The sequence below is a fragment of the Myripristis murdjan genome, chromosome 4 (assembly GCF_902150065.1).
Source record: "Myripristis murdjan chromosome 4, fMyrMur1.1, whole genome shotgun sequence".
NCBI classification, from domain to species: Eukaryota; Metazoa; Chordata; class Actinopteri; order Holocentriformes; family Holocentridae; genus Myripristis; species Myripristis murdjan.
This window is the reverse complement of record NC_043983.1, coordinates 8,664,821-8,684,502: the sequence shown is the minus strand read 5'-3', so window position 1 is coordinate 8,684,502 and position 19,682 is coordinate 8,664,821. Positions and strand designations below refer to the sequence as shown.

The window sequence follows — 19,682 nt, the reverse complement described above, 5'->3', positions numbered from 1 at the left end:
TTACTGCTTGTTTTTATTGTTGCTGTTTTTGCGTGGGACCCCAGGAAGATTAGTGACCAATTTCTGGAAGATAAAGGAGATACAAATTCAGAATAAAGAATAAAGAATATCGGTGGTGTATCTACCTTCAAAAATCCATTTCATTCTAACCTGTGTGTGTATTGGGACGGGGATGTGGGATTTACCCACTTCCATTATACCATTACTTTCCTCCCTGTTATTATTACATTATAATGTAGCCCCATACTTCAGTGTGTGTGCACTGAGTTAAATGAAGAATGAAGTGTTTGCCATTCACTCTTTTTCCACTTGTCTGATTCTGGGCTCCTGACCACAGCTTCATATGGAACAGGTTCATTTCCCATCTGATGCTGATGTTAGTAGTTTGGTGTAGCCTACCGTCTGTCTGAATAGCTACTGTTTGTTGTATGACTCAGGTTGTGATTCTGAGTGATGCCATTGTCAGGGAGACAGTTTTGAATCATGAAATATTTTGTCACATTATTATCTACACAGAACATTTCATGGTCTTGCATTTTGATTTTTAAACATGCGTGACTGTTATTGAAAATGTAAAACTCAGAAATCACAAAAACATTCAATGACTTAGACATTTCAAATTTACTCCAATGTGGTTCTGTCTTTCTTTCTTTCATTTCCCTTTATTTCGTTATTTGTTTCTCATTCTAATTCATTGTAATATTTTTATACTTAAGCATTTTATAGCATTTTCTCTAATGGAAAATTTATGTGACATGCACACCTCATGCACTTGACTTGAAAGTAAATAAAAAGAGAAGGGTTGTTTTAGAGTCGGACGACGCAGACATGCGCAGTATCGACAGCGTCTGTTTGAACGACTTCCTGGTCCAGAAATTTCTGACATTATCGCGATAGGAAGCCTGCTCTTATGCAGTTCAGCGACAACGGCCCTGATACTGGAATACGAAACTACCGTTGTTATCTAGCACAAAATCAAAAAACCTGCGTGTGTCGCTTTAGAAAGAAAGAGAAGCACCCCCCGGACTCTGCTATGGTCCGAGACAGCACCGAGAAGCCAGACATATGGTGAGTTGGAGCCAACGCTAGCTGACTGTAGCTCGACTAGCTAACAGCTAGCTAATCCATCAACACCTAGAGCTGTGACAGCTGAGCAGCCTGCAGGAGCTAGCTGCAGTTAGCATCAGCGAAGTTAGCTGGTGGTCAGATGACTAATTGAGTTGGCTAATCGTTTATAACGTGATAACCTGTTTACCGGGCTGTACCACTGAATTACAAGCAACACCGAGCAATGCCACGGTAACTTCACTGCTACCCCGTGTAGCCTCACGTCCCGCCGGTGTGGCAGCGAGTTGCTTTGCAGGAGGCTACCTGAGGCTGCTAACTAGCCTGCTAGCAATGGCATGTCGTCGTTGCTTGGTGCAACAATATGACTATACAAACAACAACATCAGTGACAGCCACACTGGGAGCAGTCGCCTTGTTCGTGTGATTTGTCACCAGTAGCACCGGCAGTGTCGACTTGTACTGAGCAAAGTGTGGGTTACAAATCGCATGTCTGAGTTGTTTTGTTGAATGTATTGTGCTGTTATTAACCCTCCCATTATATTTGGGGTGAATTTTTCCCCATTGATTGTTTAACACCTCGAAATACATGGTTAACATTAGCTTAATCTCAGTGGAAATAACAATATATGAGGAATGATAAGTCACCAATTGTATATTTGAAATGTAGTCTTTTAGCTGTTTTGCTAAAGACTAACTGTTGACTAAAGTGCACTGATCAACTGAAAAATGAACATGATCAGAAGGAAAAATGCACTGGCTGGACAGCGCAGCCCTGCCCACCATTTCCATTGGGAATACAAAGTATTTCCATTCATTCATATACCACCTGTTTAATAAGCAAGGCCACTGAGCCAACATGCAACCTCAGAGTACTTCCTAGATTCTTACATATATGATTAACATTGGGTTTTTTGCTTCATATTTCATTACTTTTCCTAATTTAATGGGGACAAGTTGGTAAACATATAATTGACATGGTGTGTTTTCAGTGTCACGTACACATTTTGTGCACATTGGTGTTTCTTTGGGGTCAGTTTGACCCCATTGTTAGTTGTATAAAATATGTAACACTCAGTGTTTCACACACATTTATTTTAGTTGTTTTGGATGACACTGAGGAACTAAAACATGCATTTATAGGCATTTGTAATTGTCAAAAACTTTTCTCTGCTTTAGGGTCCTAACCAAACATAACCATATCTGTAGTAGTGCAGGAAGCACTGATAGTTAATGTGACACAAGGGAAAAACATAATTACCACAACAGCTTTGATGTTTGGGGTGGGGGGTGGGAGGCTATTTAGGTAGTCAGCAATACAATTTTTAGCAATTTTTATTCATTTTCTGGGGGTTTTAACTAGCTCACATTGACTCCAACTGATAAAAAATGTTATTAAATTTGAAGGTAACAGGAGCGTTAAAATCAGATTGACATGTTTCACAAAGCAAGTTAATTGTTATGTCCTCAGCAATGAATGCTGACACATAGGGTGTGTGACTTGATGGGAAGATGAACAGTAGGGCAGGTGCAAGTGTTTTATGAGACTTAGGTATCAGTTTTGTCTGTCATTGTGTCTTTAGGGGATGAGAGGCAGTCAGTTATTTCAGCGTTATCAGCTGTGGGCCCGTTGACTCTCTGTGCTGGCTCAGGATGGCGCAGGGAGGCTCTCAGTTAGACTACCACATCCTGCAGGACCTCAAGCAGCGCTTCCCAGAGATCCCAGAAGGGGTAGTGTCCCAGTGCCTTCTGCAGGTACACACACACACACACACACACAAACACACACACACACACAAACACTCTTACTCATGCATGTGCTCAGAAACACTACTGGTGTGCAGTAAAAGCATTGTCAGAGTCACCAAAGCACTCACTTGAGTATAAAGTTTGTTTGTTGATCATGTTATTAGGGATGCACTGATTGTGAAATTCTCAGCTGATACCGATGTTTAAAATAAGAATTTTGCCCACACCAATATATTTTAAACTAAACTGTTGAAAAGTCTGTTATGGCTGCATCATGCTATCTTTGAATGAGCACAAATCCAATCATATAGATTTATCAAACACCCTCTAATATGATCTTCTTTTACATGACAAAGATTCTTTTTGTTAAAAAGCCTTTTTAGCCTACCTACTCCCACACATTTTGCCTTAAAAAATGTTGCCTATTCTAGTTTATTGCCAAAAACAACATTTGCAAGACTACATTTAGACACATTATGATATCCTAATAATTTATCTTCGCCTAACACTCATTTTTACTGAACAGAGCTTGTAGGCATTATAAAGTAACTAATGTAACAACAACAAGGAGCCAACAACAGTGCAGTGAGACCTGGGTCTCGGGAAATTGTGACCCTTTTCCAACTCGGACTCAGTTATGGATCCTCATCCTCTTCAGCACTGACTTGTAGGCCAACATGGATTCGAAGATGCAAATCCATGGTGTTGGCAGTTGGTTTGTGTGTCACTTTCATCTGCAACAGTGCCTCTGTTTACTCTCTCTGCATTGTGGTGCTTTTCTCACCTGATGGGGGAATGGTCAATACTGCAGTAACTTTTCAGAAACATATTTTTCACAGGGCTCACTCCTCAGTCAGCTGAGAACAGCCTGTGATTACTAACAGTAAAAGCAAGGGAAGAGACGCTCATTTATAGTCAGGGCCTGATAGTGGAACACACTAGTTGTAGATGCTATAGATGTGCAGTCAATTCAGTTTGTCCCATTCTAAGTAACAGGCATAATAATTATGATAATAAGATCCCCTTCTGTCCTGAAGGCATCATGCAGAAGATTTTTATCCATTCTAAACTTTTTTTTTTTTTTAAATGGAAGGGACACTATAGTCTCGAGCCTTGGACAAAAATGGACAGATAAATAGTGGCCACTGGTTTTGGTGAACGTCATGTTATTGGCCAATAGGCTGATGGCAGTGAAAAAGGCCAATGTTGGCCGATATATTTGCATCCCTAGTTGTTTTGTTTTTGTTATTCATCGGACTCTGGCAGTGCAAGGCTACTATTGTCCTGTGTAATGTAGGATGCACAGCACAGCAGCCACATGAGCTATTTATCACTCCAAATGGTCCAAACTTGTACTGAGACTGTGCTCTCTGTTTCTGTTTCAGAACAACAATAACCTGGATCTCTGCTGCCACCTGCTGGCTCAGGAGAGCAATAGATACCTCTATGGGGAGTTCCACCACAGTCCAGAGGAGGTGCGCCTGAACCGAAACCACATGCTACTGTGTTATCCACCACCAGAGGCAGGCAAGGCGAATGGAGGAGCACCGGGAGTGGGGCGCTCTCTAGTGCACAGCTCCAGTGACAGTCACATTGAACCCCAGCGGCCCAACTACCCTGAGCCACTCTCAGCGCCTGCTACCATGGCCCCCTCCCCAGGCTACAACCCTTTCTTTATGAACGATCAGAGCCGCTCGGCTAGCACACCCACGCCTCCCCCCACCATGCAGGGCATGTCTCCCACCTACTCTCCAGTTCCGCGTTACACTATGAACCCTATAACAGTCACCTTGTCCCAGAATATACCCAATGCCCCACAGGCCTTGCAGATCCCCCCTGGGCACTATGCCAACAGTGGCAATACCACTCTCTATATTCGACCCTCACCTTCCCAGAGCCCGCAGCCAGCCCCCTGGTCCTCTTCTGGCACACCGGTTTATCAGCATCAGCAGTCCCCCTACAGCACTCCCACATATGGCTCACCCTATAGTTCCCCTCAGCATCAGGTTCAGCCTCAGCCCCAACCCCAGCCCCAACCCCAGCCACAGCATCAACCACAACCCCAGCCCCAGCCACAACCCCAGCACCAGCAGTATGTCTTCCTCCCCATTAGCTCCCCAACCCTTCCCAGCATGCCCTATCACCACCAGCAACAACCCCAGCAGCAGCCACCTGTTTACAGGCCCTACCACTCCAAGAGCTCGCTCAAAAACCAGATTGAGATTACCCTGGAGGGCCCAAGGCCCCGCAGTAACTCCCCTGTGCACAGCCCCCACCCCCAGGGAGCTCTCTACATGGCTACCAGCCCATCACCCAGCTCACCCTCCAGGGGCATCAGTATGAGTGGACCCCCAGGGCCAGCTTCCTTCCACCCTGGTATGTACCGGCAGCACCAGGGCCCCACAAGACCACGACCTGCCTCCTCTCCCCAGCCAGCCCAGCCGGCCTACACCTTTAAAATTAAAGTCTCCCCGGGAGGCCAAGCACAAAGGCCCCCCAGCTCACCGCCCGTAGCTGAAGCAGAGTCTCTCCTCAACATAGTAGATCAAGGGGAGCACAATGCTGCCCCTGCACCCATCCTGCCCATCTGTGCTCTGCCAGGGAACATTTCCAGCCAATTCCAGCACATGCCGCGACGTTCTAGCTCAGGCTCTGATGACTATGCCTACACACAAGGTAGGCTGTTTTTCCCCTTATTTTTTTGTGTGTTGCTCAGCTAATAGAATTTTCCAGTTGGACTCAGCATTGTTGTGTTTTTGGGTCCCTGCTATGTAAGAAAAGTAGGGGCACTCTTTGGCTTGAGAACAGCTGACTTCAAACAAAAGGTTTTTGAATTGTATTTTGCACCCAGCTCCTCATACATTGATAACTGAGTTATCTGGATTAGTTTGACAATTTGCAAGCCCAGGATTTTCAGCTCCACAAAGCAAGTTTAAAATTGAGTCTAAGGTGCTGCTGTAGCAACAGCCTCTCAAACTCAAAACTGCAAAGTATTAGATGTAGTCAGTTTGCTGGATTTGACCATGGTGGTGTGCAAAGGACAGGGTAGTGGTGTTCATGTTCCCTCTTTGGAATTTGTTCAGCAGCACATATGATATTCCCAAAATGATAATGCTTCCATGAGGTAATGAATGGTCGTATCATAAGCTGCACCTAGTCCTGCAAAAACGTTAACATATTCCCAGACCATTACAGTGGAATGGCACATTTCATTAAAGATCTAGGCTACCACCTTCTTTGGCAGCTGCCAAAATACACTGTGTGTTGACAGCGTCCTTTGAATTTTTCCAAATATAAATCCATCTGGATATAGCAAAAGGGTGACAGAGCATGCATTACTTGACCCTATTATTTGCCTGTGTTGGCTCAGGTTTTATGCTCCTCACACCAGGTTATACATTATTGTGTGTTGACTTGGATGCAAGAGGTTTCTGAATGGCAGCATAGCCTTAAATGCCAGTCTCGTCAAGCTCGTAGTGGACAGGTTTTGTTGATACATATTACAGAAGTGTTGATTAAATCGTGCCAAATTTTGAGGCCATAGTTTTGCAGTGTTTAACAGTTGTCCAGTTAGCATATTTTGTCATGATTTTTGGCATTTCCCCAGTACACAAGGAGTTCACAAAGATTATTTGGCCTCTTTGGATCTTTTTTTTTTTTTTTGCCTTATGCAGTAATATAGGAGAAGTTGAGATTGAGAGACATTGTCTAAAGCTAACATGCTGTAAATGGGCCTTCAGCTTATTCAGTTGTCTGTGTAGCTACCCTTTGTAATTGTGATTGACTTACGTCCAAGCTGAAGCTGTTTTTCCTGATTTTGTTATTTTGTCCCTTTCCTGAGGCTTCATATTAGTATTGCCTGGTATTTTGGTGTGCAGTTGTGTATTTATTTTCCTCAAAGCCAGGGTATCAAACATGTGATGTGTTTTCCATAATCAGTTTTATTCCGAAAGCCATAGATGTGGGCTTATATCCTCTTAGGAATTAATTTGTAGGCAGAAATAATTGTAGCCGTATTTACTATCTATTGTTTGATGGATGGTAACATTGGCTAAATATGTTGCAGTTGTGTATCTTTGAATTACTGTGACTATAGTCTTTGAAAAAGCCGACTGTATATAGTCATCAATCTTGTAACTTGTCAATGCACTCCTCTACTTTGACAGACGCAGTGGAGGCAGGAACATCAGCCTCAGATGAAGGGAGACAGACCGTCAAAGTTGAGATGATTAGATGATTAGTGATTAGCTTAGAAAGTTGATGAAATAATTGTATTCCTGGTTTAAGTGAAGACAAAATTAAAGCTGTAGTTGCAACCATATTGATCTCCATCTCTTAATTGCTACCCTTGCACACAGCAGGCTAATATAATTTAAAATCTTAATGTGCTGCATTACTTTACAGCAGTGATGATGAACTGTGTAATAGCTATGCATTATACAAAAATTATTCAACAAGCCCTCCGCCAATTGCAAATATTCATCCTGCATAATACAATGCACAGAAGTGGATCATATTTTGGGGGCTGATTTTTTTTTTTTTTTTTTGTTTGTTTTTTGTTTGTTTGTCACATCTGGTTTCCTGTATCAGGAGAAAGCTCTACCAGTTTTAGGGAAGTGGCCGAAAGTATTAGTGATGCCCGGGTAGGATCACCTTCAAACAGAGAGATGCTGATAAAATATGAAACAAGTTAATTGTATTTTTAAAAAATACGTTTGGACATTTACATTTCATCATAATTACATAGCTCATATATTGTTTAAGCAATCTTTTGTGAGAAAAAGGTTCAATTCAAATATAATAAAAGGATTAGACTTGGGATAAGACTCAAGTTAATATGACATCAAAAAAAATTAGGTCAGTAGTAAAATTACTTAGTTCCTAAAAAGATCTGCAGTAATATATGTGCCATGTGTCATGCCAAATAATGATTTAAAAATGCACATATACGTAACGACAGACCCCAATCTTCCTTGCCTTGACTATCCATACTATCTCAGAAATGAAATCAGTGGTGTTGTCAGTAGCAGGTATGGTCAGGGCACAAGTGTTTTAGCAAACTGCAGTGTGTTGTGTCACAGTTTGTGATGTGGTTACCATTTTAATTATTGTCGTCGTTTTGCAGTTGCTTGTTTTGTGTGATTTGCCCATCATTCATTGACCAGTAACACTTAATAATCTAAACCCTGATGCTAGGACTAGTATTTTTAACAATAACAATTTTGGATATTGGGACAAAACTGGATTGGTTCATGCAGAGCACAGCCTAGAAGTGAATATGTAAGTCAAGATGTATATCAAGGTCCAACATTTTCAGTGTGTTACAAGTGTTGTGTGTGTGTTGTGTGTGTTTTCCTCCAGCTCTACTGCTCCACCAGCGGGCCAGGATGGAGCGTCTGCTGAAGGAGCTGCTGCTGGAGAAACAGAAACTGGAGCAGCTGAAGGCTGACGTGAACAACATGGAATATGACGCCCTCCAGAGACGCTTCCGACGAGTCAACTCCACTAGTCTCATTCCCAGAGTAAGGCTTGAACATACACAGTCTTGCACTCTTTCATGTAGACAGACAAAGGGGGACAGTCAAAGCTCCCAAATAACAAAGTGCATAAGACCACATGGTGAGAAAGGTGTACACGCTACACGCACACGAGAGGTTTGCACATAACCACGTGACCACATATATGTTCATACAGCGGCTAGGGATGACCTGATTAAATGGCCACCAACAGATTCTGAATAGTTTCAATAGTCCACTGGCTTGTATTTAAGTGGGTTTGCTCTTTAAGGGACTTTAATTTTGCTCCTTTGTGAACAGAGCAGTTTGAGCGACAGCTGATATCTATTAATTTCTGGTGTTATGGATTTCATAGCTCACACAACCACGGTGACCATGTTTGGATGAAACTATGGGTTGTGAACCCATGGGATGACAGCACATGAAGCACCCATAAGAAATAGGACAGGGCACAGACACCAAACTGAAATTTTAAAGTTTATTCAGGGATGCCACAAGCCTTGAAAATCCTTGAAAGGTTGTGAACATAAAACATTTTTTTGAAAATGAAGATATGGTCTGGTACATTATTGATTTTTTTTTTTTTTTTTTTTTTTTTAGGATGAAAGTATAGCAATCAATATGCTTCAGCTCTCTGGACCTCTGTGTGTCTGAGGGGAAACCCTGTGGTGGAGATTTGTGTTTATACAGGATTGCTAAATTATTTCATCAGAATTTTTGACTTGCCAAGATGAGTAAAAAATAAGACCTCATGCCCTAAAGTTTGGTCTTACATCAAATCACGGCAATTTTGAATCTCTGAATTTCACCTGAAAAGACTTTTATAGTTAACAAAGTCCTTGAACTTGGTATCCAGTATGTATGCCTATACTGGAGTACTTTTACATGATGTGCAATCCAGATGAGATAAATCATTTCAGTTAGCCATCAAATTGGTGATCTACACTTCATACTGTTGGTAAATTGACAATTGTAACTGGTTCCCAAAAACCTGATTGCATCATACAAGTGGCATGTAAAAGAATTTCTACATAGTAAAGGAGAGGATGCAAGGATGAGGGAAATTGTCTATTTTTGTCTGATCTAAGTGGGTTGTGTGTTTGTACCGACTGCAGCCTGAAGAGATGACCCGATTGCGGAATCTGAACAGACAGCTGCAGATTGATATCGACTGCACCCTGAAGGAGACAGATCTGCTGCAGTCTAGAGGTATACAGAAGTGTGCGTGTGTGCGCGAGCGCACACACACACATACAAACACACAGACAAATGACAAAGTGCAATTCTGATTTATTTGAATGCATCTTGTGAACGTCAAGCAGAGAAGCAGAAGTGTTGGGCATAAGTTGATTTCTGCTCTCCTCTGCAGGGAAGTTTGACCCTAATGCCATGAGCAACTTTTATGACAACATTCAGCCTGGTCCAGTGGTGCCGCCCAAGCCTGGGAAGAAAGGTGAGATTTGTCCAGTGCTGATGCTTACTTTTTAGTTGGTGGGTTGGGACACAAAATAGGTGTATGAGACATTTTCTTTTTCTTTTTTTCTTTTTTTTTAAATAAAGCAACTTCAGACACTTTTTGGAAAAATCTGTTTGGTCATAACTTAATAGTCAAAGTGGAGATGTGGTTTCCATTGCAAAAACATACCAGGAACACTGAGTTATTGTTTTCCACCCCACCATTTAAGGCCTCATTCCTCTCATCATTCTGTGCTTAAGCCTTTTTATTTGCCTTCCCCCACATTGAGGATTTTGGCCATTTTCTGGTGAAAACCAAGACTAAAGACTTGACTGTTCCTGTGTGTGTTGCTCTCTCTAAATCTGTTGGCATAGAAACAAGATGACAAACATGGCTATTAAGTGTTACCCATGTCCATGGACATTCAGGCTTGAATGCTTGATGTTAAAAGCGTGCCTCATGCTTGTCTGTTGAGTGACAACCGTGGTTTATTCCACCATTGAGTTGATGACATTCAAGCTGCTGTTGTGGCGTACGCTTTATGACATGGATGCATCCGTTCATTTTCTTCTTTTCTCTGCTTGTGTCAGAAGGGGAGCAGGGCTCCAAACTGGTGGCGGGGCCCCAGAGGGACGAGGACTTCGAAGGTGCCCAGTGGAACTGTGAAAGCTGCACCTTCCTCAACCACCCTGCACTCAACCGCTGTGAACAGTGCGAGATGCCGCGCTATACCTGAGCTAGGCACTGCGTTATATTGCCCTTCCCTGCCGTTCCCTGCCACCCCCAGATAGTATAAGCCCCACCCTCTCAAATTCTGCAGCTCCACGCAGAACGTCTTGCCTATGTCTAGAGGCCCTCTTCCCTTGTCAATCTATATATAAGCCCCTCCTACCTGCTGAGGAAGAGCCACTGTTTCCCTCTGCCCACCTCCCTTGTTCCCTTCAACTACTTCCATGCACTTTGACCCTTGTTTCCATTGGCGGATGACAATGCTTTTCCAAGACAGTAAAGAGACTGTTCCCATGGCATTGTATAAAAAAGGGAGTGACAAGCTGCGACCAGGATAGCAGGTGGGCGGGGCTTGAGAACTGTCAGAATGAATGAGAATTAAGAGGAGCTACGGTTTACCGAGCGAACATTCCATGCAGAATGAGTGACTGCCCTGTTTACACAACTGCGCCTATTCCTGAACTGAAAATGGAGGCACTTCACTTTTAACCAGGAACTGTGACTCTCACTCTGAAAGTGGGATGATGAATGCAATGGTATATAGGGTCTGACTAATGCGTTATGTAGACTGTACACTGTATCTGGCTCTGTGTAAGAGCTCCTTTCATTGAATGAAGAACACTAAAGAGACTCGCATATGAATATATTCCTGGTACTTTTATGCATATTATGCCACACTGTATTCCGTGTTCAAAAGATGTTAATTTCCTGTGCAAATGCCTCAAGTTGCTGTACTTAATAAAGGAGCTGATTCTATGTGACCTGACCACGCACAGCTGGCTAATCTGTGGATGTTTCTTGTCCCAAATGAAGCAAACACAGTTTTTCTCCATTAAATGTTTATTATGTTAGTAATCAAACCAATGGGAATCAGACACACAATACACACACACACACACACTCACTCTCTCATTTCTGTTGCATGTGGGAGCTGGGCAAGTTTCTGACCTCTCAGCTAGAATGAGCAATCAGGAGAGGAGGGTGTCATTGCCACAGGCACCAATAGGGCTTTGAAACCCAGTGTGATCTGCCCCTGAGTCCAGCCTCTAATGACACCACCGTCCTCCCTTTCCAGCCACCACTTGCCATGAACACACCCTCATTCACACACCCTACACCATGCTACTCACACACGATGCATACACATAGCACTCAGGCATTTCCTAGCCTATTAAGGTCGTCTGATGTAAAGACTAAGTCTACTTTGACTTTTGTGGAAACTACAATAACATTTCACTTTATAGCCTCTTCCTATCTGACAAGCTTCGTATTCTGAATGGTACCGATGGTACTGAGAGGCCTGTACAGAGCATTCCCATTTCCCATGGAATGGAAAGATAAGAGGCATCACAAGGGGAGGTGTGTGAGCACATGCTGGGTGGTATGATCATGTAGACGTGCACGCACACACTCGGCAGACAAGGTCATTTGCCCTCTTCCTTCCCGCTTGTCTACTTGGAATGAATACTGCGAATAAGTGTCTTGCTTACTGCATGTACTTACAAATCAGATAACAAGTTATATCAAAAATCAGGTGTAACTTGGGAGACGTTGCAGGTTCAAGTTAGTGGCCCAAGGTCTTTAATGATGGTTTCACCACTATTCATACGAGTGGCATACTCTATGCTATTCATTAACCAGTTAAACATTCCTCTTGGCTGTGCTCTTTTGGCAGACGCTTTGGGAATATTCTTATTGTCTTCAGTGGCTTATTTTTAGTACTGGTTTCCCCCAATCTTTTTTTGTGGATTTAAATAAGTAGTATATGATAAAATGAAGCCAGTCCACTGAAGCTTCATTATAACACATGCTTTCACCAATGTTATATACACAATAGACTACTGGAGGAGGAAGGAAAAGCTGACTTCCAGATGCTGTGTGTCTCTGGGGAGATGCAACATATCGCATTTCCTTAGGTGTGCCCTGTCTTCCTTAGGGTGAGTCACTTTGTCATCCTCAGTATATTGTTTCAATCGGTTCTCTTGCTCCATGGGTCTGCTCACTCCCTGGTTGGTCTCAGCGTACATCATTCTTCACTTTCTCTGCTATGATTGGCTAATTAGTCCACCAATTCGTCCCAGCATGGGGTTGGTAAATCCATCTGTTCTCTCCAGATTTTGTGCCAACATGTAAGACCTACTGGAGTTCCAGTTAAAGGGGAAGCAGGATTTTCTGATTGGTGACATTCCCTCGCAAATTAAACTCATTGGTTGTGGAATTCCATTACACAGCCTGATTTGCTGCCAAGTCTCCTCTGCCGCTAAGAGCGTACGGGGCTTCAGTCCAATGAGTGAGGATGGTCTTTGAGAACATAAGCTCACAGTATCAAATGAGAGAGCTCTTTTCCAGTTTAAGTAGGACTGCCGTCGTGCGGATGGTGCAGTATTGTGGTGTCCTGAAACTAACAATAAGGGTTTGTTTTCGTTCTGGTTCCAGTCTGTGGTTGTGCATTGTGTTTGACCGCTGAGGCTTTCGCTTCTGCAATAACAGACTATGAGCTGCTATCATGGAGAGTACACTGGGGAGAGAGAGTTGAGTCCAGGGTTCCCCTCCTGTCTCCCACACTTTAGTAGTAGTCTTCGTAGTTCTTGGGGTTGAGGCAGTACAGGATGGCTCCTCCGAAGGAGAAGATGGTGGATCCCCAGGCCAGGCCGTAGCCCCAGTTGAACTCATGGTACACCCTCAGGCTGATAGTCTCTATGAACTTGATGGGGAAGAGGACCAAGCTGCAGGCCTGAAGCACCACTGCACAGACAAGAGAGATGACAATTTAGTTATCGGCATGCAATAGATATATTTCACTTGTTTTTATGGATATATTTTTGTGCATTGGTGTACCTGCAGCGAACAGCATGATAGCCACGGGCTTGTAGCAGCGACTCCTGGAGCCGACGCACAGGGAGACCAGCGCCACCAGGAAAGAGATCAGGATGAGGGCCGCCCCCCCCAGCAACAGGGCCAGCGTGGCAATCTGCCAGTCTGGGACAAACACACCCAGGGACAGGGAGGAGGGAAGGGGAGGGGAGACGATAGAGGGGAGGCATGAAATCACACTGAGATAGCAAGTGACATAGGTGGCTAAAACGAGGTTATTCTAGAAGGCCGGGTCTGGCCTGTTGACAGGAAAGTGGAGATGGAGAGAGACGAATGAGGAGAGAAGAAGGGGGGGAGCATGCAGGGGGAAAGATATAGGGACAGGGCTGTAGCCATTATTTCATAAAAGAGGGGGATGGAATGTTCAGGAGGACAACTACACTTGTTTTTTAACATAAAAATAACTCAATAACCCACCCAAATTAGCACAAAATTGACCAAAAAAATGAAAATCAATAACAAGAAAACTACCATAAAATTGCTGGGAAAAGGGTTACTTTTTTAATCACAAAAGAATTAACATAAAATCAGAAAAAAACATACATTAGCAGAACACTATGTAATTACTTTATTAATATATTTAAAATGAAATAACAAGAAAATCACCATCAAATTAGCGCAATTTTTTATTTTATTTTATTTTATTTATTTTTAATTTTAATTAATTTTCTTTTTTCACATTTTTGAGGTAATTTTGTGGCAATTTTCTTGCAATTTATGTTTAAATATATAATGAATTTTTTTTCTTTTTTTGTGCCAATTCAGGTCATTTTTTTCCCTCATCATCTTTTTTCCATGTTTTTTTTTTTTTTTTTTAAGAAATCAAGTGAATTTGTTCAGGTTTCAAAGAGAAAAACACCAATATAAATGAAAAGATGCAATAGGGATGAGGCAGGACAGTGGGTATTTAGTAGCGATTGTAGGTGGGATAACATGCGGGGGGCAGGTTCCAGAAGTGAGGAGGACATGCCCCCCCCCCCCCCCAGTCCCCTGTGTCTGCCTCACCCCTGGATAGGAAGCATTAGGTCACAGGGCACGCCGATGAGCTACAGTAACAAAGCCCTGCTAAGATCTCAGGGACAGAACAAAATGATTTCCACCCGTGGAAAAAAAAAAAGTGAGCTGTGAATTACTGCAGAGTATACACAGGCTATTTGCGGTTCATATGATAATAAGAGGCTGTGGCAATTTCTCGTGCATATTCTGAGAGGCTGGCGGTGGCTCACAGTGTTTTGATGTGAGCCACTGGGGATCCATGGCGAATGGCTGAAGAATTCTAACCATGCAGTGAATAACACTCAGACTGAGCACAGCAGATCCGAACAAGAAACAAACATACGCTTGGGTACACACACACACACACACACACACACACACACACACTCACACATACACAAAGTTCAGAGGCTTGGTAATGAATCCCAACGCAGCAGAAGAGCAAAGTGTGGGGTGACTCAGATAATGGGTATCCCTCCCTCTTGGCTGATGCCAAGTCAGCAGCATTCTCAGCATTTCATTCAGAAGTACTCTAAAAACACTCAACCAGGGCACACACACTGGAAATAACTCTCCGCCGCTCTATCCTCGCTGGAATGCAAAAAACGGAAACAAAATAGGCAAGAAAGGGGAAGGCAGCAGGAGGAAAAATGTTTCCAACCTCTCCTGTATTTCTGTAAGTCAAAAAGAAAAATACATTGGAGTTGAGATCGCTGCTTTTGGTATTCAGTGATGCAGGATCTGTGAGCTGCTAGAGTGCAGATGTGGTAAAGCAGACTCCAGAAATCAATTTGCTGAGATAAACCGGTTTGCTGGAGACTTAATTAGCAGTGGGATGTGGAAAGATAAACTATATGTTATTGTTGAGAGATTAAAAGTCTGGCTCGTATCTGTGCTGTGTACTCGCGGAAACAGGAGGTCTAAATGTAAACAGACGAGGGATGTTATGATGAGGCATTTGGTTGCACAGAAGGAAATCATTTGCCATACAGCAAGTTGAAAACAATAAATAACATCAAAGCACAAGGGGGATCGGCCCATGTAGGAATGATTCAATATAAGTGGGTGAAAAAGTTCACTTCCAAACACTTAAGTATGTTTAATGTTTTTTTTTTTTTTCTTTTTTAGTTTATTAAGTTTACATCGTAATGTCCATTATGCTGCCCAGGAAAAAAGATTAAGTATTGCCCAGAATACTTCATCTCAATTGAGCCAGAAAATCATTAAAACATTCACCAGCGGGGAGAAAGTGACGGAACATAAGCTGCTTAAAATACAGTTCCCACTCTTGTTGGAGGAGAACTTTATTCCAGGGGCCAAGCAGCTCAAATATAAACAAACATCAACTACTTTTGACCAAATATGGTGTAGGATTTAGTGTTTAAAAATGGCCCTGTCACCACAGGATGTTGGAAGGAGCCCACAAAAAGCAGAGCTCCCGTTCCCTCCAGTCTCCAGCTTTCACAACACCAGGTCCCCTTAAAGAATGACCTCCGACTTCCTCCGCCGCGCTCTCATTGGCGCCCCTCTTGACATGACCTCTCGTTTTCCAAGCCCCGTCATTCCAGCTATCTTCTCCGGCCCGATCTGGTGCCTTCAGCCCAGTCTGCGGCTGAGATGACCGAGGCAAACCCCAAACCCCTTATCAGCCCGTCCCATGAAACAGCAGGGCGCGGAAAGTCATCTCATCTCCCAGATTTGGAACAGGCCCCTGTATGCTGTGTGAGAACTACAGCCAGAGTTGCAGTGCTTGAAGGCTCGAAAGACATGAAGCGCCAAACTATTAATCTGAGCCCCGCATGACAACAGATGGAAAAGGAGATACAGTATGTGAGATCCAATCTGAGCGTTAATTATGGCCCCCTGTGTGTGTTTCAGGCTGCCGAGTTGTTAATCGAAAAATCCTGCAGGGCCCCGATTCTCCTCCTTTGTCTGAGACAGTGGTGGAGGATCTGTGTCACCGAAGAGCCTCGAGTATCTCATCCCCTCTCGCTCACTCTCTCTCTTTATTCCTAAAAGGCCAGCAGAGTGGAGAAGCAGGTTGACTCTCCAACTGTATGTCCAATGCCAATAATCCACCCAATAATAGCGAATATCACGATATTCGTGGCCTTGTGCAAGATTTTCTACAATATCCCCTAACCGAAAAATAAAATTTCTCAAAGCAGCACCATGCAAAAATCAAGAGTCGACTGAAGTGAGTGAGTGACAAAAAATTACGGAATAACCACATAATTTATCATTTATTGAGCCAGGCCAACAATGAGAATTATGTAGACCCCACCATCAAATTTTGTGCTTGCTGTTACCTGTGAAACAGTCAAATTTCTGCACAGAGTAACAGTGATGGTGTGTATTACAGCTGGGCAATATGGACAAAATCAAATATCACGATATATCTTACTGACTACCTCAATATCGATATTGTGACAATATGCTTGTGCTTTCATAATATATTTTAACACAAGGATTATTTGATAAACCATCATCAGTAATGTGGATATGATGACCAGGCAGGTAGAGGCAAATGAAACAGCTAGAACAGCCGAATAAGTTCAGAAAACCGCTTCCCTTTACTGTAGTGCAGCCTTTAAAACAAGGAAAAGATAACACTTATGCCATAACACCATATTACCATATCCAAAATCCTCGACGATATATAGTTTCATATCACAATAGTGATATAATGTTGATATAACACCTAGCCATAGTGTGTATAGTTTTTTTTTTTTTTTTTATCACACTTCACATCACAATACTGCAATCCATTCCGACAATACAGTATCATGATATGAAATTTTGGATGGTGCCTGAGTCTAACCCTGTGCTGTGACCTCCCCTCAGTGAAAAGCAAATGACCTGAGGGGATCAATAAAGCCTTAGGTTATTAATATTTTTTGCCTTCGCCGAGTCAAAGAGGACGCGCTCGCCACGCACAGACGCTTCACATTCGTCCCCTCTCCTCGCACTGACCTGACATCACTGCAAACTACTCTGGCATGACCGCTCCACATTCCTAACCCTCTGTCAAGTCTGTAGCTGTTATATTTGACCTATGACCCCCAGCCTGTATGTGTGTGTGTGTGAGTGAGAGAGAAAATGGTCCTCTCTGTGCCTGTGTTTGGGTGTGTTTCTGCCTATTTTCCTGTGTATACAAACACTTCATGAGCGTGTAATAAGGTGATATCTCATTTCTATTCTCTCTAATTCACACTGCATAATGTTGTGGTTTCTTGGACAGACACACACACACGCGCACACACTCACACGCACACAGGCCTTGCAGGACAAGCCCAAAACATGAGCTGCCAGCTGGTGTTCCAAACTAACAGGATTTATTTAATGCCCAGAGCATGACACTGAGGAAATATTGGGGAGGGAGAAACTGATTACTGGGATTCAAATCAATAAGCCTAGCCAAGCAGAAGCCGGAGGAAATGGGCAGTTCGCTGTGTGCATTTACTGTGGTATGCTTTTGCTGGTGCTGCTGCTGCTGCTGAGTGCTGACACGGAGACTGCATGTCTTTATATGGCACCAAAATGCACTTTGTCTGCGCTGACAGGGGAGGAACAGGGCCGGCGTGACCCACGGTTACTCATCTCTCAGACAGAAAGAAAATATTTTGTCAGCCTAACAAAACCCTCTTATTCACTGGCCAGCACACAGCAGGCAGTCAGAGGCAGCATCACAAATAGAAATACAATAAGATCCTGCACAAGCACACCAACACATACACAAACTGATGAAAATATACCCGGACAATGAGCGGAGGGTAGACCCATTTGTGGAGTTTGTGTCACATTTTCAGGCTGATAAAAATCTTTCTGAGATAAATTTGTAGGATACAGTAAATTATATGTGTAAAGTGAGTGCAAAGCTATTAGACTGAAAGTGTTATATTTAAAAACACTGCATATCTATTATGAAAAGGAAATTATCTCAGATTCATAAGGCAATATAAAAAAAAATGTTAATTATTCTCTCCACAATAAACTATTTTATTTGATGACTTCTAACTTTAATACTAACCCAAATGCGCTTTACTTTTCATGCCAACACTTCATTTAGAACAAAACATATGTAAGATGGAGGTTGGGTTTTTGGGTTTTTTGGAAAGAAAGAAAGAAAGAAAGAAAGAAAGAAAGAAAGAAAGAAAGAAAGAAAGAGAACAGAAATGGATGCTCTCCTGACAATGTAATCTGTCTTTGATTATACTGGTGGTCGTCTGCCTCATGATGACTATGGCAGCGGGTCAGAGTTGACCACCCTCTTTTTTTTTCTTTTTCTTTTTTTTTTTTTACCACTAAGTCACTGTGGTGGAAAATACGGAATGCTTCCAGAAAAACTTCATGTGAGGACTCCATGAAGAAGTTTCCTTTTTAGAGGGAAATTTCAAGAGAGCGCCACTTGTTTCCCTGGTTACTAATCTGCAGGCATTTGGATCTCTGGGGAGTTCTTCTCTGGGTTGCCCTCGCTCCTTGGCCGGTGAAGAAACCCATACAAAGGCTCATTTTGTGCGCAACAAAAGGCCAAATGAAACCCCAGCTGGACCGCTCCTGGCGAGGCAAGATTCCCACATCATTCAGTTTCGCACTGGGCAAAAGTTTAGGAAAAAAAGGTTACGGGGCTAGTCTAAACCAAAGGTGTCTGATTCAGACTTTGGACTTAATAATAAACTTTTATAAACCATTATTTTCCACTTGGAAACTAACGGGCCAGCCTTTTGTTCACCACCTTCTAAGTTGCGCTGTTTAAATTAACCAGGCAATAGTAAAGCTAATTATAAAGTAATTAACATTTAGCACTCTCTTGGGTGGTAGTTTTATAAATCTCAGCCAGCGAACAGATTGGTGCGGCAGTGCTCTGTCTGCAGAGACTCTTTGTTATCCCTGAGCCTTCTTTAATTTGAATATGAATGTGATTGTCTGTCTGCACAGCGAAACCCCCCAATATTCAGTCCTAGGGTGAACACATCCCTAAAACTACAGCACCTGACTCGCTCCAAACTTGCAAAACAACATGGAGGCGCAAAAGCGCACCGTCCAGCCCGGCTGGGAAGTTTGTCGGGACATATGAGCGTGTCTCACCGGTCGCCAGCGTGCTGCTGCAGGACCAGTCCACGGAGCTGACGGGCTTCCAGCAGGACCACCACAGGGACAGGTAGTATTGGTCGTCCGCCGTGACCCAGGCCGGGCTCAGCACGGCCCCGACGTCCAGGCACAAGGCGAGAAACACGCACACCAGACCCACCAACTTCAGGGGCGTCAGCGCCGACACCCGCACCTCCTCTGTGCCG

The 19,682-nt window shown here is 43.1% G+C and overlaps 2 protein-coding genes across 2 annotated transcripts in view; one reads left to right on the top strand and one right to left on the bottom strand.

The window, feature by feature from the left end:
- Positions 1-848: 848 nt before the first annotated feature.
- Positions 849-11,281, top strand: tab3 (TGF-beta activated kinase 1 (MAP3K7) binding protein 3). The gene is made up of 7 exons (XM_030050481.1): positions 849-1,068; positions 2,649-2,820; positions 4,200-5,490; positions 8,176-8,336; positions 9,446-9,539; positions 9,700-9,783; positions 10,377-11,281. Exons 2-7 carry the CDS (start codon positions 2,719-2,721, stop codon positions 10,520-10,522), a joined length of 1,878 nt encoding a protein of 625 aa, XP_029906341.1. The 5' UTR covers positions 849-1,068; positions 2,649-2,718; the 3' UTR covers positions 10,523-11,281.
- A 56-nt stretch (positions 11,282-11,337) lies between these two features.
- The window catches only part of tmem47 (transmembrane protein 47), an 8,573-nt gene continuing 228 nt past the window's right edge, over positions 11,338-19,682 (bottom strand). The window contains exons 1-3 of the mRNA XM_030050499.1: positions 19,474-19,682; positions 13,354-13,494; positions 11,338-13,260 (exon numbers count right to left, since the gene is read on the bottom strand). The exon at positions 19,474-19,682 is cut by the window's right edge and continues 228 nt beyond it. Coding sequence (XP_029906359.1) covers positions 13,082-13,260; positions 13,354-13,494; positions 19,474-19,682 — 529 coding nt within the window. The 3' untranslated portion in view covers positions 11,338-13,081. The remainder of the gene's footprint in view (positions 13,261-13,353; positions 13,495-19,473) is intronic.